General features: G+C 46.8%; 1 protein-coding gene and 1 long non-coding RNA gene across 4 annotated transcripts in view; one reads left to right on the forward strand and one right to left on the reverse strand.

The window, feature by feature from the left end:
• Positions 1–11,260, forward strand: part of LOC122182933 — a 23,963-nt gene extending 12,703 nt beyond the window's left edge. The window contains exons 2-4 of one of the 2 annotated variants that reach the window (XR_006180042.1): positions 4,100–4,282; positions 4,425–4,635; positions 9,346–11,260. This is a non-coding gene — a long non-coding RNA (uncharacterized LOC122182933). The remainder of the gene's footprint in view (positions 1–4,099; positions 4,283–4,424; positions 4,636–9,345) is intronic. The other variant, XR_006180043.1, reaches the window with a different exon arrangement.
• LOC122182932 (gamma-aminobutyric acid receptor subunit beta-4) overlaps positions 331–19,379 on the reverse strand; it is a 65,415-nt gene continuing 46,366 nt past the window's right edge. The window contains exons 5-9 of one of the 2 annotated variants that reach the window (XM_042876621.1): positions 10,311–10,393; positions 5,853–5,990; positions 4,138–4,290; positions 1,259–1,503; positions 331–708 (exon numbers count right to left, since the gene is read on the reverse strand). In XM_042876621.1, coding sequence (XP_042732555.1) covers positions 331–708; positions 1,259–1,503; positions 4,138–4,290; positions 5,853–5,990; positions 10,311–10,393 — 997 coding nt within the window. Of the gene's footprint in view, positions 709–1,246; positions 1,504–4,137; positions 4,291–5,852; positions 5,991–10,310; positions 10,394–19,379 lie in introns of both variants that reach the window. The other variant, XM_042876620.1, reaches the window with a different exon arrangement.

Below are 19,379 nucleotides of genomic sequence, written 5' to 3' on the forward strand. Positions count from 1 at the left end.
TTTTTTTTTTTTTTTTTTTTTTTTTTTTGATTTTTTTTTTCCCACAATGGTGTAAGTCCTTCAGCAGGAAACCAAAATTAAGACAAACACATCCCTCCCTGAAATCAAATCCCCTCCCGTATACCTTTCTTTCCCTTTCCCCCCTCCCCCCAACACTCTGTGGTTCTATATGTGCTGAAAAGAGAAGAGTAAGCTTAGAGTAAATCTAATGAATCAAAGGAATAAATGATAATGATAGTAAAGAGTAAAACCCAAACCCAAAAGACCACAACACTCCTGTGTTGTCATTGTCTGAGTGTCTGTCCCTATCTCTCTTGGAGGCTGCAGGCATCAATTTACATAGTACAACCAGTAAACAAGGTTGAAGAATCCAAAGGTGATTGGAAAAATGATTCTTGACCACTTGTCAATGGTGCTGACATCTGTTAGGTCTGGGATTTTGAGCTTCAGCTTAGATGACCGCCGACGGAGACGGCAGTTGGCACGGTTGCGGGCTGCGGCATGGTGGGTCAGCGGGACATGGCGGTCCAGGGTTGGGTGGTGACCAAATCCATCCCGGGAGGCCAGCTGCTTGCGGAACTGAATTCCTGAGCCTTCAAAGGACATGACAGAGTTTCGAGAGTCGCCAACGCTGCTCATCATGTCCGTGGCCAGCAGCTCGTTGTTCATATCCAGAGTGCTGAGGAGGATGTTACCATAAGGGTCAACCTAGAACAGGGGAGACAGAGAGAAAGATAGCAAGGATGTCTTGTGCACTGTGTGCACAGCCACGCCACCAGGGATGATTTTGAACTGCTTTCTGTATATCGATACTGATCTTTGGGTTGTAAGTGGGCTCTGAACCTGAACTTCTGCATTTGCAAAAGTCATCCATTGATGTTGGTTGCTCACAGGCTGGAGCCTGTGCTTGCAGCATACTTGCGAGTTGAGTAATGTATCTGTGCCAACAGAGTAGGACCAAAAGCCACAAGGGTACCTTGGGATACACCTGCCCTTGCAAGAGGGTGGTCCTGATGAAACTGGCTTGAGGATAATGACCAAATGATCAAGGAGAAAAATTCCCAGTGAACACTGGAAAGAGATCCTTCTCGGCATCTGTCTGCAAACTTCAGTAGGTCTATGTTTATCAGACAAGGGAACTGGAGTTTCTTGTGGTGAAGAGATAGGCTGCTCCACAGCTCATCCAGGACTGAATGAACAGTGGAGAGTTTGAATTCTCCTACCACAATGAAAGAAGGAAACAAACCTGCTCTCTCACCCTCTTTTCTTCATAACGATGGCGCTCATTGTTGGCCTTGCTGATCCGTTCACTCTGTTTCTTCTGCTGTCGGGGGCCTCGTCCAAAGAATATGTAGTTGACAAAAGCATATTCCAGGAGTGCCAGGAACACAAAGACAAAGCAGCCCATGAGGTAAACATCAATAGCCTTGACGTAAGGGATCTTAGGGAGAGTTTCCCGCAGATGAGTGTTGATGGTAGTCATTGTGAGTACCGTGGTGACCCCTGTAAGGAGAGGGTAGGTGTTCTGTTATCAAGGTGGGGTGGTTTCCTGAAATGCCAATCTCAGGTTTCCCATCCCTTCTCCCATCTGGGCTGAACATCGGGAGGGCTGGAAGCGGCAAAACTGGGAAGAAAATTGTCATTATTCTAAGGTCAACCATTGCAGAAAACAAACAAGCTATCAAAAGTGGGAGAAAATGCAAAAGCTCAATAGCATCAGGACAGTGTGGATCAATGTTCTGTGAATCTCAGTTCTCTGAGTCCTCCCTGATCATCCTTCTTTCACTCACTGTGATAGAAAATACACAGTTTTGCTTTCAGTCTCTCAAATTTTCTCCTCCACCTTTCTTACTTCATGAACTCATCACAATTCCCTGTGCACTACTGAATGCCTCAGTATCCTTGACATGAATTTCTAATATGCTATGACTTTCTAATGCCATAAATATGAGAAGGAGATAAGAGACTCCCACTTCATGACTCTCTCTTCTTTTACCTGCCTCAAGGCTTCTATCTATTTCCTTGACTCCATCAATTCCTACCTTTCTCTCACCAGCTTTACCACCCACTACTTCAATTATCTGAGCTTCTTTCATGGCTCTCATGTTCTCCTTTTTTATGTCTACTCATATTTCCTGCATCTTAAATAAACCTTTATTTGACCATCTACTCGGTCTACTTGGTGCATCATGATTACGCTCTCAGCTTCATTCCTTTCCTTCATTCTTAGCCTCTGGCCTGTGAACTCTCAGAATGGCCGCAGATTTGTCTCTTCAGCAGTGCTTCAGAAAGTTGCAACTGGGCAACTTTGACAAGAAGGCATACTTCTTTTGGAGGAGAAACTCCATTGCCTGGTCTTCTTTTCCCTCTTCTCAATCTCAACTGCCATGTTTTTGTTACTACCTTGCTGATTTCCTCAAATGTCCTTCCTCCTCTTCTCTGTTGGCAGCATTCCAGTCCAAGTTCTTTGTCTCTAGCTCTCTTATTCTACATGATTTTAATTTCATTTTTTAGCCCTACCTCTACTGTGATTGCTCCCACATCTGTCCGTGCATCCTGGAGTTGTGCTTGTCCTGTTTCCCTATCAACTTCATTGTTTTTAGTGTCATTTAGTCGTTTAGTTTAGAGAGCTAATAGTCTTCAGTTCACAGAAGTGTAGACAGAGGGAAGATACAACAATGATTTTTGAATACCCAGAAGTCTGGTAGAAGTTAAGGGGGAATAAAATGTTCTCCGTGTCCACCGAAGACAGACGAATTGCAGCAGAGATTTAGAACACAGGAAAAGGAAGGATTTCTGATTGTATGAGCAGGCAAATCCAGAGGAATAGTGGTTAGAGGAGGCTGCAGATTCTCCTTCTTTGAAGGTTCTTAGGAACAAGTTAGAGAGCTGTCAGGAATCACTTGATGAGAGCTGTTCCAGTTTTGATCTACAATGTTTTTTCTTCTGTTTTCTCCAGATGTCAGCTGAAAATCAACAGCTGTGCATCTCAAGTCCACCCTTCTGTTTGTACTCTCCCTGTGAGAGTCTACTGTATCTACTATGTTTAGCAATGTCTATTGTGGTCTCTTTTTACTCTCACTTATAATACTCTTGTCGTTGCAACTTACCTTTTCAATTTACTGTGTTCCTCTTTTCCCTTCCTTGCTCCAGACTCTCCAAACAAGCACAGACAAATACTTTCTTTTGTATGTGTTTGTACAAACCACCACTGCTCTGCCTTCTCCTAAAGCTAATTTAAGCCCCCAGCCTTCTCTGTAAAACCCAACCTTTACCTATTCCTTATCAGAGCCTTTTCCCCACCACAGCTGAAATCTTCCCTCCTTGTCTCTCCTATTTCCTCTGAACTTCCTATCATGTTGCATAGCCCCAATCTGATATGCCAGCCACCCCACTTTTCTCCTGTTCCTTCTTCAAAATCCTTATCTGCAATCCACCCCCACTTCCCTTCTGTTGCTTAAAAGATCTCTTTTTTTCCTCTTGTAGGAAAACATCCCTATTTAGGGGCGCATATGTTCAAGAAAATCTTTTACTTTACTGTCCCACATTTGACTTGGTTATGAAGGTCTTCAGTCACAAAAAAGTGTCTGTATTGGGCCTAAAATATCATGAAATTGTGTAATGCCACTTTCTTTATCTCTCCTTACAATTTTTGCCATTCACTCACCATTCTTACTGCTCTTTGTCCATCCACTCTCAGTATTTATCATCCAACTAACCTGCTCTCAGCACATCTGTTAATCAAGAGATGCCCAGACTTATCTGCTTAAGAAAACAAGTACAAACTGCAGTGAGGGAACTGGTGGGTTCATAGCATGTCATAGTCTCATGCTTCTGAGAAGCTGTGACCATTTATACCTTTGTATATAACAAATTTCCCACAGAAATCTGTAATATAACTTTTACTGATTCAAATAATACAGACTCAAGCTTGGGAAACATCAGTATTTCCAAAAAAACCTCCAGGCTGAAAACCTGCAGTTTGTTCTCCAAGGAAATGTCATTCTTTTGGGATGACAAATTTGATCTGTCTTGTTTAGATGCTACCTCATTAAGAAAAAGATATTTTCTTAGAACTGTCCTGTTTGATTTCCCTCAGATATCATATTCTTCAGTGTATAATGAGAAGGTACCTACCCAGTGCCACTCGTGCAGCAGAAGCATCATAATTGATCCAGAAGGACACCCAGGACAGAATGGTGATGAGGATAGATGGCATGTAAGTCTGCAGGATGAAGTAACCAATGTTCCTCTTAATTCGGAAGCTCAAAGATAAGCGCAGGTATGAGCCTGTCAATGAGATATTAAAGGGAGATCTTGTCTGAGAGGAAAGCAAAGTTGTGTTTTTAGTAGGAGCTTCTATTTGGAAAATGTTCTCAAGAGGCAGTGATAATGAGGAATCTCTCCTCTTTTTTTTTCCTTAGATTTTACAGCCTCATCAGAGAAGAGGATTTCTTTAGAGTCTGCTCAATTGGCTAGGAATATTGGGAAAAAAAGGAGCTCTATGCAAGTTACAGTTTTGTATCAGACATCATGGGAGAACGTCTGTTCAGTCCTCTGTTGAAACTGCCTTTATGGTATGTGCCAGTAAGATTTGGGCTTGCGTGGGAGACTTCAACCCTATACCTGGATGCAGTAAGATCATTTTCCATTGTTTCATGTACTAGTTTTTCCTCCAAACAGCAATGAAGATATGAATAGTATTTTTCCCATGCTTTCTAAAACTGGGTTATGGTCAGACTGGGCAAATTCATACACAAATAGAGTACCACTGGTTAATCTGTAGATCTTTTTTCTTGTTCAAGTTCCTCCTAATCTTTTAGGAAATCTAATGAGGATAGTGACAAGAAGTACTTTTACAAATCTTCTACTGGAGCATGGTATTTTGACAGGACAAGGCAGCAACCCTCTTGTTACTGTGAAACAAAGTCCAAGCCATTCCTCCTTTTCACCTCCTTCCCTAAGCAACACAACAGACTGAAATATGAGTGTAGTTGTGGGTTGGCAGCTAAGCTAAGAAGAAAACAACAGTCTGTAATGATCAGGGAGGAAGACTGGGAAAAGGAGGTTGTATTTTCTCAGCACTATGTATCATGTATGCAGTTTGAATGTTTTCGTTCACCAATCGTTTTTTTTAAGGCCATATCTTTATCCATATCCATGTCCATCCAGATTGCAAAGTTCTTTTGGAAGGAACATGGCTTCTTGTTGATGTCTAGATTACTGATGCAATGGGACCCTGCTCCTGGCGTGTCCAGTGAGGTACCACTGTAGGAACATCCCCATCTGCCACTGCCATGGACAGACTGTTCTTGCTGTTAGTTCACAGCATTTCAGAAATCATCCAAGTTAACGTGTGTGGCACTTCACTTAGGCAGTGAACTCCATACCATTTCAAAATGAAGTCAGCAACCAAAATCCAAACCCTGAATTGTCCAAGGTGTTCTCTTCAGATTCCGTTATTGCACTGTGCAGATGGGCCATAGACCACTTACTGTTCAAGAGAAATATTCTGCTTCTTACAGTTGCACCTACATTGACCTTGAGAGCCAGTTTTAAACCACCTAAACACAAGATAAAGGCTGAGAACCTTCTAAGGAGGTTCTGTTTTGGATTTAGCTGGTGTTTCAACTAAGAAATGAAAACAACTGCAATAAAAATAAAAATGATTCCACAAGTCTTAGAAGAGTCAAATTTGGTGGGTAGAGAAGAGGGCTCTTTTTCAAATGAATAGGGCCCGAAGCCTAGAACCTAATTTAATACCTCAGCATCTAAATCAGATGAGAAACTACATTGACCTGGATCAACAGAAGATTTATGAATTCCATCACATCTCTTGGGCAGAGACTCACCGGTGGTGAAGACCACTTCCCTGCTGACCAGTCTCTGCTCGATAATGGTGAACTGGGGCAGTTCTAGCACCTCCATCCCTGTGACAGCAGAATCATTTCCTTGCCAGAAGAAGACAATGTCATCAACTGTGTAACCATCTGCAGAGGTGGAAAAGCACAGAGAGAGAACTGAGCTGACAAGCTGCATCAAATGACTCCCCCATTTTCTCTAAGGTGATTTGGAAGAAGATATGAAAGAAAGCCCACACCACCAGACAGCAAGCACAGCCCCTCCTGGCTGACGTCATTTGCTTCAGCTGAGCTGGGCAGTACGCTCCCCAGGAGAGGAAAAAATTGGTCAGAACTCCCCCTTCTGGCTAGGATTCAGGAAAAAAAGGTGGGATGTGGTCCATCATGTCTTGACTCGTGCTGCATAATCTCCATGGCTAACATGACAGGGAGTTGTGCATCGGAAGCTGCTATCACAAAACATTGCACTTTGCTTTTTAAAAGCTGCCTCCTTTTACCAGAAGGGGGAGATCACAATACATTCTGATGAGACCAGGTAAACAGAGCCTCCAAGTATTAAAGATTCACAGAGAGAAAAAGATTTACAACGATTTTGAGAAGAAATGTGAGCATCAGTGCATCTCTCTCTTTTAAATACCCTCAGTCACAATCTGGAAGCACACAGAGCCTCTGAGACCGGGGACTGCTTTTGCCAAGCTCTAGCTGGAAAGAGCACTGAGGGAAGAAGAAAGTAGGCGAAATCCAGCTGGTGACAAATGCTCATTCCTTATTTTTCACGGTAATGGATTTGTTCAGAGGTCAACTGAGCTGAGGGCATAGCCTTAAGCTTTTCAACCCCAAACAGTACAAGGCAGGCAGGGCTGCACAGGCTGTAGGTACTGAGAAGCTATATCCCAGCTATATCCCAGGTGCCTCAGCCTCATTTGGAGCAAGGCCTGGGTGACGAGAACATGCAGCTCCTCTCACATCAGTGTGATGATCACAACCCTGCCCACTGCACTTGTGTGCAAGGATTGATCTCCGCTTGTAATTCAGTGCTGCTTGTGCCAAGGTCAGTTTTGCAGCACCATAACTGTTTCCAGATATTTCTTATTCTAAGAGAAGTATGGAGCTGCATGGGAACACCTCTGTGCTCAGAAAAGAACTGTGATATGTACACGCTTTGGTACAGCACCGCAAAGCTTTGTTCAGAGCATGATCTTCACCTGTGCCCCCAGAAAGCCTGTATTTACAACCTGCACTGCATTATGACAGTCAGCCTCAGCCACAAGCCCTGGCAGCAGAGGTGGTTAGCTAGCAACACCCAGCAAGGTCAACATCTGCTACACAGAGCTGCCACTGAGGCCAGCACCAGTTCATTAGTGACAAGATGAGAATGAAGTGCTGTTGGATGCACCATAGAGAAGGAATTATTCAAATTGGCCTCAGGGCCAAGGATTCCCTCTGCTCACAGCTGAGCTTTTGAGGACAGTGTGATGCTGCAGCTCCTGGGTGACCAAAGTCCTGAGCAACCTGTTCCGATCTCACGGCCAAGCCTACTTTGAGCTGGGGGCTGGACTATGACACCCTGAGGTCCCTTGCAAACCGCATTATTTGATGACTGTAGCCTCCAAGCCCACGTCCTGTGCTTTTGGTCATTACTGTTCTTATTCACTGATGCTAAAGAAATGGAAGACTGTTATCAAGTGCTATACCAGATCTGCTTTGCTGTAAATCAACCAAGCCAGGCCTGCACCTCCTTCCTGGTGGCAGCCAGTCTGCTCCATGGATGACTGTGGTAAAGCACCCAGACCCATGAACTCAGGGAATCAGAAGGACCCTGAGGTCACCTCACCCTCTGCAGACACCCATGGTGGCACAGGTTGTTGTGGTGCCTCATTATCCCAGCTTTGTGCACCTGTCCCACAGCAAGGCACTGACACCAAGCATGGAAAGCATTGCTCCCAGTGGCTGGTTCCTGTGGCTCAGAGTCTCACAGCTAACAGTGTGTGTGAGCTTATGTTTGAATCCATCAGGCTCAGACCTTCAGACACCAGTGGCCACTGTGTGTATTTCAACGAGGTTACGGAGCCCTTCCCACCCTATGCAGAGGTGTGCCCAGTCTGTAAACAACTCACCTCTCCACCTCCTTGCAGTAAACAAAGCAGGCTGAGCTATTTCAGTTTCTAACTGCAAAACATCTGCTCCAGCCCTTGAATGCTTTTTAGCATCTTTTTCTCAACCTCTTCTGATTTCTCAACTTCCTTTCTAAATTATGGAAACCAAAATTAGAAAGAGCCCCTTTCCCAGTCTCACCAGCAACACATGCAGAGGCCAATTGATTCCCTGCTCTGAGTCACTGCTCTCCTGGTTTATATAACCAAGGCTTGCTCCAGCCAATTGTGCCACAGCCTTGCTACAAAGCCTCCAGCAGTGATCTCGGGGCTGTGATCCCTCCATCGTTTCCCCCGGTCTGGGCTCATGCAGGTCCCATCCCTCAATCTGGCAGCCTGGCTACTGCACCCAGTCACAGACCTCCACATTTAGCTGTATTCAGATGTACTCAGGATGGATGTATTCAAATTGGGATGTATTCAAATGTGCAGCAAGCAGGCCACGCAGACTGCTATCTTCATCATCCACAAATTTAACAGCAGTTACTTCAAATTCACTTCCTGATCAGCAATGAAAATGTCAAGTTACAGTATCTAAGTTTAGGAGCTCTCGCAGTTAACTAGCTCCATTCCATTCATCCTATGACCTGCTGATACTGGGGGCCAATCTTTTTTTCTAATGTTACTATTCAATATGAAATCAAACATGTTTTTCAAGAATCCATTTTTTTTAAAGTGGTTCTAAAGGGAAAGGTTACTCAGTCTAAAAATAAATGTTCCACTTTGATTTGCAGCTTTAGAAAAGAAAACCAAGTTTCCGCTTTAATTTTAAAAAGCAAAACAACTTTCAGAAAGTCATTTCAATCTGAAATATCATGAAGTATTGATACAGCATCTTAAGATGCCAGATGAATGGCCTGGTTGCTGCCAGCCTCATCAATTTTTGTTGAGTCCTGGCACACAATCAGGAGGGGGGTCATGGAATGAGGGCTGGTTTGGGGGCAGGGGCTTGGATCAACAGGCAGTGTTAGCATGGGCTTATCCCCTGATGGTAAGTTCAACACACTGCAATGAGAAGGAGACCCCAGCTTCACACTGCTGCTTTCTTCTCAGAAAGAGAGGTGAGGCACGGCACAGGCTGCCAGGGAGGTGGTGGAGTCACCATCTCTGCAGGAGCTCAAGAACTGTGGAGATGTGGCACTGAGGGATGCAGTTAGGGTGGAAGATGGATGATCAGACTAGAGATCTTAGAGATTTTTTCCAACCTTTATGATTCCATGGTTCTACAAACCCAGCACTCCTGCACCACAAAAAGGTTATTTTCGTGAGGTTTTCTGTTTGTGTTCATTCTGTTTTTTTTTTTTTTTTTTTTTGTTTGTTGTTAAAGCCAGGTATGAGAGGAGCATTGTTTCAAAGTTGTGTGGATGTGGAAACAAACAAAATGGAACCCTGCAGATTTCCAGTGTGCATGAGTGTGAGAGACAAAGGCTTTTAGCAAGGAAACCACGACTGTCTTCATCTCGGCGTGGGTCTTAGAAATACTGTAAGGAAACGTAACTTCAACTAACAAATTGGCTTGACATGTCCCATTAAGAACAAAATCGCAACATGGGGAACTGTGGGTAATTCTCTGCCTTCTGTTTTCTTGGTTGTACTGTAAACTATTCTCAAAATACGAAGGAGTGCCAAAAATGACATGCCATTAGTGCATCCAGGAGGACCTCATTTACATCCCATTACCCGCCACGCCAAGAGCTGCTATCGCTGCACATTCCGAGTGGGACCAGGGCTGCCTGGCAGAGGAGAGGCTGGGGAGGCAGCGCCGTGCCTGCCGACTGCTGATGCCATGGGACCTCTTTTATGAAAAAAGCAATTCTCTGATAATCACCACTGAAGCTGCATCATCATTACTGTGAGATCTGCTGCTCTGGACCGCTCCTGTGGGGATACTGCAGTGCATTTTTATGAGGGAGTGCCGGACCTCCCTTGGCCAGAATGATCAGGAAGGCTTTTCATGGGAGTCCAAGGAAAATCCAGGTGGGGAGGAGATGTGGGCTCTGCTCCCACCTCCTGCAAAAAACAGGCTTAGCCAACACTGAGGGCACCTTCCCAGGGCTATCTGAGGGCTGAGATAGCCTTCTCCATCCTCCCAAAAGTGAGAGTAATTTTATGTGCCTAGCCTGCTGCCGGGGCTCCATTTTCCTGAGCATTTTACCCTGGGGATGGAGTTTGGATGAGGGAGCCCAGTCCTGCCCAAAGGGGCATCCTTGGGAATGGGTGGCCTTAAAAGCCCTGGGAGGCAGCCCAGGGGTGGGAGGGGTGGCTTGTTTGGGTCAGCATTGCATGGCATACGCACAGCTCTCAATCTCCAACGTGCAGTTCTGCTGGTCCAGGGGGTACCTCCGTAGGTCCATCATGCAGGCAGCCGTGGTGGTGATCCTGAAAGAAGATGAGAGAAAGAAAAAATTACAATAATGATTATTTTTTAAAAGGAGAAATGAAAGGCAGATGTGAAAGTCGGGCAGCATTTGGGGCCGCTGTTTCCCTGGAAACCAGAGAGAGCCACGGTGGGAGGGCAGAGGGAGGTGTGCGGGGGGCTGGATGCAGCTCACCCTCAACTGCATGGCTTACACCCTCCGTGACTAACGTCAGCAAGGCAGCATCTCTATTAGCAGGGTGGGGAGGGATTGGTGTTCCTCCCCTGTCTCTCCAGGAGAAAGACAAAGAAACTGGGAGTAGGCAGAGCTATGAGAGGAGAGAGATGTCAGATTGTGAAAGAGAGGCTGAGGGCAAGTGTCCATAGAACAGAAAAGCATTGATCATATTGTCCTGCAGTGGCCTCTTCCTTCCCAAATTGCCCCAAGAACCGCACTGCAGCCCCCACCCATCGGTGCCCCTCCATCACACTCACTGCCCTCCTGCTCCTGCACTGTGTGCTGGTGACTCCACTAACAGATTCACTCCTGTGCAAGTGATTCCATGGTCAAGATTCACCTGACATGTGTGTACATGTGTGCATCCCCTAGGAAAATAAATTTAGGGAGAGAAAATGGGCAGGGGTTGTTTTTGGGGTGTCAGTGCCACGCAGTACCTATGGAAGGTTTTCATGTGTGTGGGTGCATCTGTGTTACACGGTGCACACAAAGGAGCATTGCTTTCAGGGTTGGGGCATTTTGCAGTGGGGCAGGTCAGGTGCAGGCACAAAGCAGGGAGAGAGCAATTCAGCTGCTAACTGCCAGCCCAGAATTTAGCAGGCTGCCCCCATTTCTCAAATTTATTGCTCCCCTCACCCGTTAATGCAGTTGTCTTCCTGTGCAGTGTATGTGTGCAGAGTACTGAAAAGGGGGGAGAGATTGGTGCATTCCCCCCCCCCCTTCTTTTTTCAATTAACCATCTGGAAGGCATTAATCAAGCTACACATTTTTTACTATGTAGGCATAACCAGTGAACTGTTAACGAGAAAGCTTTATCTTCTGAGCCCTGTGGATGGGGAGAGAGAGAAAAGAGGGGGGAAAAAAGGAAAAAAAAAAAAAAAGACAAAAAAGCACATAGGATGGGATGGGAAACAACAAAAAAAAAAAAAAAAAAAGAAGAAGCAAAAAGGAAAATGCATCAATGAAAGAAAAAAGAGAGCAGAAAGGGGGTGTGTGGGTGAATCTGGACAGAAAACCAGAGGGGGCAGAGGGGGGAAGGTGGGTGCAGGCACCCGTGGGACAGTGCAGTCCTGGGGGCACAAGGGTGGGGGCTGAGCAAGGCAGGCGCGTGGCCCCGCAGAGCTGCTGGCTCTTTAAGAAATCTCGTGTGCTAAATTTATCTCTCTGCTGTCTGTGAAGACTGTTTGTAGGAGATGAAGCCTTGAGGAGAGCCTTTGCCACTGCCTGCCGTGCTATAAATAGATCCGGAGAGACGAAGGGAATTTATATATATCCTCGCTGGGTCTAGATACAACACTGCAACTGCCCTCTCTCAGAGCAGGGGGCCCAAGTGAGCTCTTAACCCTTTTATCTGTAATGCAGTTGAGGTGGAGGAGAAAGCACGGAGGGGAGGAAGGATGACAGGACAGGAGTCACTTACAGATGATCGCTGCGGCTTTGGGTCCGCGCGTGTGGCTTTTGCAGCCACTGCGTTTGGCCCCTCTGGGCGGATGAATGGGAACGCAGTGCCTGTCCCACCCCAACCCAGAGCAGGGTGGGGGGCACTGTGATGGGGGGACTGTGGTGTGGAGTACACCCAGAGCATACCTGGGGAGTGCACCTTGTCAGGAGAGCTCCCTGGAGAGTCCATCCTGGCCGGGCACTGAGACCAAAGAGTCACGAATGGGTATGACTCATCCCCCTGTGCCGCACACAGCATATACTGTATATATTATACTGCACCCGTGGGAAATAGCAGCTACAAGCGCGCTTTCCAATTTTCCCTAATGTGTGAGATGCAAAAAAAAAAAACCAAAAAAAACCACGTATTAAATGAAAATTTTCCACCCCATTTGTGCGACCCCACAGGCTAAAACCTTTCCACAGTGTCCATCCCCAAATTGTGGCCCAGCTGGCTCACTTGGCCACACGAAGGACATCCAAGGGAAGCCTCTTCTGCTTCGAGAGGGACCCGCTCGCCTCTCAGCAGGATTTGCTTGTCACCTGCAGTGCTGGTTGGAAATGCAGAGCACGACACAGTGAGCTATGGCCACTGCATGCCATGCGCCAAACCCTGCTAGCACTAACAGCCAGCATAAATCCAGAGCCACTCCAATGATTTTTGCAAGATCACACCAATTTACATCAGCAGAGATTTACATCAGGGTAGAATTTAGCCCTGTAGATTCAGAAGAAGAGAACTTCAGGACAGACAGGACAAAAAGGAGAAAAATGAGAAAAAGAGGATATTAGTCCTCAAAAATGAGATAACAATTTTTCTTTTATTCGAATTAAAGGTTGGGCAACCTCTGCAGCTCAGCATCTTCCAGAGATAAACCAGTGGGCTCAAGGTCCCAAACTCCCAGTGACCTGTCCCATAACACAACTGGGACACACGAGAACAGGGTCTAGGCAGCATGCAGATCTTTTTTTTTGTTTTGTTTTGTTTTTTTCAGAGCAGGTGTAGCAGTGACACTGGGCTGTAACCACCTGCTTGTCTGGAGCATTTGCACCGTAGTGCTGCACCCATGGTGAGGTGCTCCCAGCAAGCACCAAGAGGAACCCCTGGATGTGGGCTCCTGCAGCATTATTAGATTCGGGGGGCAGCTGGTGTTGGGCATCAGGCTCTAGCTTGGGGCTTCCTATAACTTGATAAACCTTTTCAGGATCTAGAAAGTGATAACATCGAGGTGTTGGTACAGCATTGGAACAAGCTGCCAAGGGAAGTGGTAGAATCACTATCCCTGGAGATAGGTGCTCAAAAAAAGGGTCAGTGTGGCACTGAGGGACATGGTTAGTGGGTACAGTGGTGATAGGTCAGTGGTTGGACGAGATTATCTTTGTGGTCTTTTCCAACCTTCATGATTCTGTGATGCTATGTTTCATTATTTCGTCTTTAGACATAAAAAAATATCCTGGACACCAATAGTACTTTGCCACGTCCTACTTGGAGACCGCGGGTGACCCACAGCATCACGACTCTGTTCCAAAGTGCACTACCGTAGCACACCTACTTGCCATTGCTGTACGCAGCACTCACCACCATTGGCAGAACGCCCACCTGTGGCCTTTCTCCCTGACCCCACCATTCACTCACTTCTAGAGGGAGCCACCAAGGGGTTTTTGCACCTCCTTAGGTGGGTGTGTAACAAAGGAGGGTTGGACCTGGCAAAGGGATGAGAAGCTTTCCACTCCTCGTAGCCAAAGGGGAACAGGAGTAAAACTCAGGCATCCCAGTGACCTTGTGGGGTCACTGTGCATCTCCTGTCTGTTCTTGAAGACCACACTATCAGTCTCTGCCTCATGCTTTCATGATTTTAAACAAATTACTTTGATAGCTGCTGTGAAAAGACATGTGCCACAGGAGATAGCATGGAGAGAACTGGCCAAGGGAAGCCAGTGGGTGTTCCCAGTTCTGGGTGTCTCCTCAGAGTCAGTGGGCAATAAAGGAGAGGGGAGATTAAAAGGTGGGAAAGTGAGGAGAGGACAGAAGAGTGATGATGGCAGGAGTGGTGATGAGGGCAACTCAAGTGGAGATGAGAGACGGGAGAGCAAGTAGTGCAGGACAGAAGACTACTAGGGTAAGGCAGCAGCGAAGAGGGCTCAGAGGAAGTAAGGGGCAAAGGAGCCTGTGGATAGGGAGCTGGAAAAGAATGAGAGGTTAAAAGAAAAAGCAGAAGAGTAGAGATGAGGAGACAGAGACCAAGCCGTTGCTCTGCACACTGCTTTAGAGTGCATTCACTACAGAGACACAACCAAAGAGGAAGGGAGCATTGAGCGCAGGGCTGCAGGGGACGCTGGGGAACGATGCCACCTTCCCCATGGCACTGGCACAAGGCGCTGGCACCCAGCCAGGCTGCGTCTTCTCCCTCCCTCTCTCCTGCTCCTCCTCTCTTGCTTCTCTACCCTCCCTCCCCTTTTAAATTCAAAAATTTGTGTGGTGTGAAATCTCATCTGCTTTGATGGCGATTCACAGCGACACTGCCCATCGGAGGGGAGCAGCTCGCCTGCTCTTCACATGATGCGCTCAACAAAGCGGCTGAGCCTGGCCAGACCATTCACCTCCTCCTCCCATCTCTGCCCTCTCTGTCTGCCTCCAAGTCAGCTCCCTCACACCACCACCTTCTCACCTCCCTCCCCACAAAGAAGATGTGCCTGTGCCCTTGCTCTAGTCACTGCTCCTCAGGTCTGTGGGCAGCTGTGCTATCTAGTCCTTGCAGGCACACATAGTTCATCTGGGGGGAGACAGAGCTGTGACAGAGAAACTACAGTACACCACAGAAAAGGAAAAGTAAAAAGAAAGAAAGGGACATGCATTCATGAGATGTTGAGCAGCCCTCGCAGGCTGTGGGTTGACAGACATCCCCCTTCTCTGCTAGCACCAGCAGATCCAAGCAGAAGCTGAGGTAGCACAGATACCTCACTCTGGAGAGCATCCTTTTGCCCCAGGGGAGGAATGGATCATTTCAAGAAGAGCAGCCAAAAGCTCAAAGTCACACCAGGCAAGTGCTAGGTCTCCATTTGTTATGATGAGGAAGTGATGCCCACCTGGAGTTTGTACTGACAAAGCAGATTCCGGCACAGAAAGGGCAGTGCAGCCTCACCGTGCTCCACCACTGCCTGCCCTGTGACATGAGCACAGGAGTGTCCCACCACTGCTGCAGCTCAAAGGGAGCGCTCAGTCTTCTGCTTATCATCCATCCTCCACAAATTCTCCAACTTGAACACCATCAGACATTTCATTCCCTCTCTGATCCTCCTCATCACTGTTTACTTATTAATGGCTTCTTCTGTCTTATTTAGAATGATTATATAAGTTCACAGACAGCATAGAGCTCTGACCTGCTACTAAAACCTACCAAGGTTGACAGTCTCTCCTCCATCTCCTTTTTATCCCACTGCTTGCCCCCAGATTATCTGCCCCTCCAGCTCCTGCCTGAGCCTCATTTCCCCATACCAAACTCTGAAGGCCACCAGCCCATCCTCCAGGTCACCTCCAGAGTGTGAGAGGACCAAATTCATCAGCTACAAGTGTAAAGGGCAAAAAAACGACTTCCCCAAAATACCACCTGGTTTCAAAATGAGCAGGTCCAGGCTCTGAAAGGAGGACTGGGAAGGAGAAAGGGGAAGATTCTCACATTTGAGGTGTTCCTGAAGCAAGTAGGGTCCTGTTCCCCCAAGCTCATCCTTACAAAATAAACTCTATGCATCATGTCTGTGTGTACACCATGAAACTAAACTTGCCTGGGACTGGTTTCTAGGGCTAGTGTCAAGCAATATGGAACAGCCTGTGCCTACACTTCACTTCTTGCCTTTCAGAGAAAGGGTCTGAGTGCATGCAGAAGAAAGAGAACAGGCACCAGCCTCTACTGGGCTCTAACTGGGAAAAGTCCAAGAGTCTTCTTGTGGACAGAGACCAAACCCAGAAAACAATCTGACAAAGTGGATTACCCCTGTCTGGCGCCCCTGTCCAGTTTTTAAGTTGCTGATTGCAACTTTCTGGATTTCAAATTGTCAGAGAAGTTGAAGATGTTTCTGTCTGCAAGCAATACAGACCCCCACAGCTAATTAGTGGCAATGAGAAGGTGTGGAAGCCACTCAAGTTTTGCAGGACGTGTGCAGAGCCCCCATGGGGCAAGTTAGACTTGTGTAGGAATTTCAGTGACTAAGAGGAGAGAAAAGCAAAATTGCTGTTTTGCTGAGGGAGAAAAATTGAAATCAAATTTTCACTCTGCACATTCTCAAAGTCAGTCATAAAATCATGCTGGCAAATGTCACCTTCTGCCTGGCAGTAAGCACAAACTTCGAAGGGCCTGGAGGGATTTATAAACCCGTGGTGAATTTTGCCATTCTTTTAACACGGTCTGATCTTTGCAGACTCCCAGAGGTCATGTCAGAACCAAGAGTGAGGCAAGGATATGGAATATTTTACTCTGGTGTCTGTGTGCCTAAAACCAGCTCCATAAGCCTTGGCACAATCCTGCTAAGGTCACTCTGTTTCCAAAAGCATCTGTGCTTGCATAGGTTTCCTTTGATAAATAACACCATGCGCTGCGCTCTGATTAGATGGAGAGAAAAAAAACTCTTCTAAACTAGTACTTCACCCACGGAATGAGCCCTTCTCCCACTCCCAAACACAGCACCATAGCAGACACTGTAGAATCACTGAATCACAGAATATTCTGAGTTGCAAGGGACCCGTAAGGATCATCAAGTCCAACTCCTGGCTCCAAAACCAACTCTGTCCCAGCAGAAACCAGGACATGGTCTGAGAGAAAATTGCTCAGTAGTCTCAGCGCAGCAAAAGAGCTCCTTAGTTATAATCTGCTAAGCCCCTGCTTGATAGGGAACCACCCTATGGAGAGAGCAAGGAGATGGCTGCAAACAGCAATCTTCAAGTGCGATGTGAGCAGAAGGACCCTTTCTGCCAACTGAAGAACCAAAAAACCCAGGCTGGAATATGAGGAATGCAATGCAGACAGTGTTGGGCCCTGGTCAAAAGCTGGTGATGGGAGCTCTGAAGAAGACCCTAGAGTGAGCTGCAGTGGAACCCAAACCACGGGCAGCAGAGAGAGCAGGCTCAGAGGCACCGTGAAGCAGCATGCCCTGTGGTGCCTGTGCAGCAGATGGGGATGCTGGGCCACCTGTGCTGCTCCCCTGCACAAGATGAGCTGGAAGAAGTGTGTAAGTGCTGCCTGGCCCAACAGCAAGCACAGTGCCAGGAGTGGCACAAGGGCTGCCCTTCCTTGGGAGTGGTGGAAATGCAGTCCTGTGAAAGCATAAAGCAAGTGCTGCCAAAAAAGGTGTACCTGGATTCACTCAGGTGTAAACTGCAAATGTGGAGCTCTTTGAAGTACAATTATTCTCTTTGCTTAGCTTCAAGCCCTGAATAGGCATTTACACTGATGGGGACAGTGGAGGTCTGCCCTCCCTGTGTCCAAACTGCCTCAGCTCCAGCACTCCTCACTGCAGTGACTCTCATGGGCAGCTTTATAAAAAAAAAGGGCAAAGCAAAGTAAAGCAAAACACATGCACACCCCACCACTACCACCTTCGCAAGAGGAGATCCCTCATTCTCTCTGCGCAGGATTTAGTCTGTGTCATCAAATTCCTCTGCAGCTCTCAGTTGCTCAGTTCACATCTCCCAGGCTCCTCGCCAAGCCCGGTGCTGTGTCCTGCACACTGTCCGCTCGGCTCTGCGCTGCTGCCCACTGTCCCAGCAAGAGCAGACCTGCAGCTCCAGCCCCCCAAAGCGCCTGTTTTGCTGGAATTCTGTTTTTCCCTCAATTGGAATGCAATCCAAGAGCTTCACGATTTGAAATGACACTGAAAGACGTTTTTAAGCCGGTTTCAAATACGATTTTGCATTGCTGTGCAAGAATTTCAGCGTCGTAACATTCGTTTCTATTTTTAGGCCTCTGAAAACAGATAGGAAAATACTGATGACATCAGCATTTGGTGAGTGTCAACTACCCCATTCGCTACCAAATGGAAGCTGCACAGGCTGGAGATGGATATCTTACACCGTTACATGTAGCTTCTATGTGTGATGATGTAAAGCTTATTGAATACTACAGCAGAGACTGAACAGTCTCCAGAGGTCCAGAGAAAAGGTTTGTTGGTCCTCCCTTCACACGCCAGCAGTGGCAGTACCAGCAGCTTGAAACAGCGAGGGGGGTATTGACACGAGTGAAAAATTCTCTGTGTAACATCAAGAGTGAAACATCAACACACTCCAAAACACTTCGTAAATGAAAAATTTCTCCCTAATTTTTTTTTTGTTGTTTGTTTGTTTGTTTAAAATTGGATGAAGCCAGTGCAATTTCTAACAGAAAGCCATTAGGAGGAAAAATGCATTAAATCCAGCCAGTTCTATCCAGCTCTTCCTCACTTTTTATTTACCTCTCTCTGTGACACCAACAAACTGCTTTGTCTTGGTGGGTAGTTCCCTTAAGCCTTGCTTCATACTGCAGACCTAACATGTTGTTTTAGCACTTTCCTGCTGTGTGCCCCAGGTGACCGCCTGTGTTTCATGGACATTTGTAACCCTGCAAGATACAGAGGGGCCAGAGGAGCCCAGGCACAATCCTACACCTTCATGCTTCCTAAAACCCTGCTGGCTTTGCACCCTCCTGCAGCAGACCTCAGTTGCTAGGAGCATTCCTTGGGTTGGATCTGGGTTCCAGACCCCAGGATCTGGGCCATCTGATAGCTTGGGGGAATGGAGCTGGGAAATACCCGTGGCAGCCCCGCATCGCCTCCCAGCACAGCCTGTGGCTGTTTATGCATTCCTTTTGTCAGAGACCTGGCAACCAGCTTTTAATCCTAGCCCAGTGTGAATTAATTTTGGAGTAAGCTTTTGTATCGAGTGCTTTCCTAAGATGTAGCTGTATTACATCTGCTGCTCTCCCTTCATCCACTAATTCGCTAATTCTATCAAAAACAAGCATATGCTTTTCTGACACACAGCTTCCACAATGAAACAGAGCAGTGGAATAAAGGGCTTCATTTACTCAGGGAAACGAGTTATCTGAGGCTTGATCTTGTCCTCACTGAGGTCAGAAACAAAATACCCACTGACTTCCACGTGAGCTAACTTGGACCTTGTGGTCTGCTCTGGGGTTTGAGCCTGATCCTGCCTGAATGCTCACTGGAGCCAGGGCTGCCAGGGTGTCATCCTCCCCGCTCTCTGACATCAGAGACTGCTGGAAAGAAAAATGACTGTTGTGCCACAAATAGCACGATTGAGTCACTTTGCTACAGGATCAGCTCAAAGGAGGGGGAAATGGCTG

Source organism: Lagopus leucura, unplaced genomic scaffold (assembly GCF_019238085.1).
Source record: "Lagopus leucura isolate 7727_CA_CO unplaced genomic scaffold, USGS_WTPT01 Super-Scaffold_100016, whole genome shotgun sequence".
Classification (NCBI taxonomy): domain Eukaryota; kingdom Metazoa; phylum Chordata; class Aves; order Galliformes; family Phasianidae; genus Lagopus; species Lagopus leucura.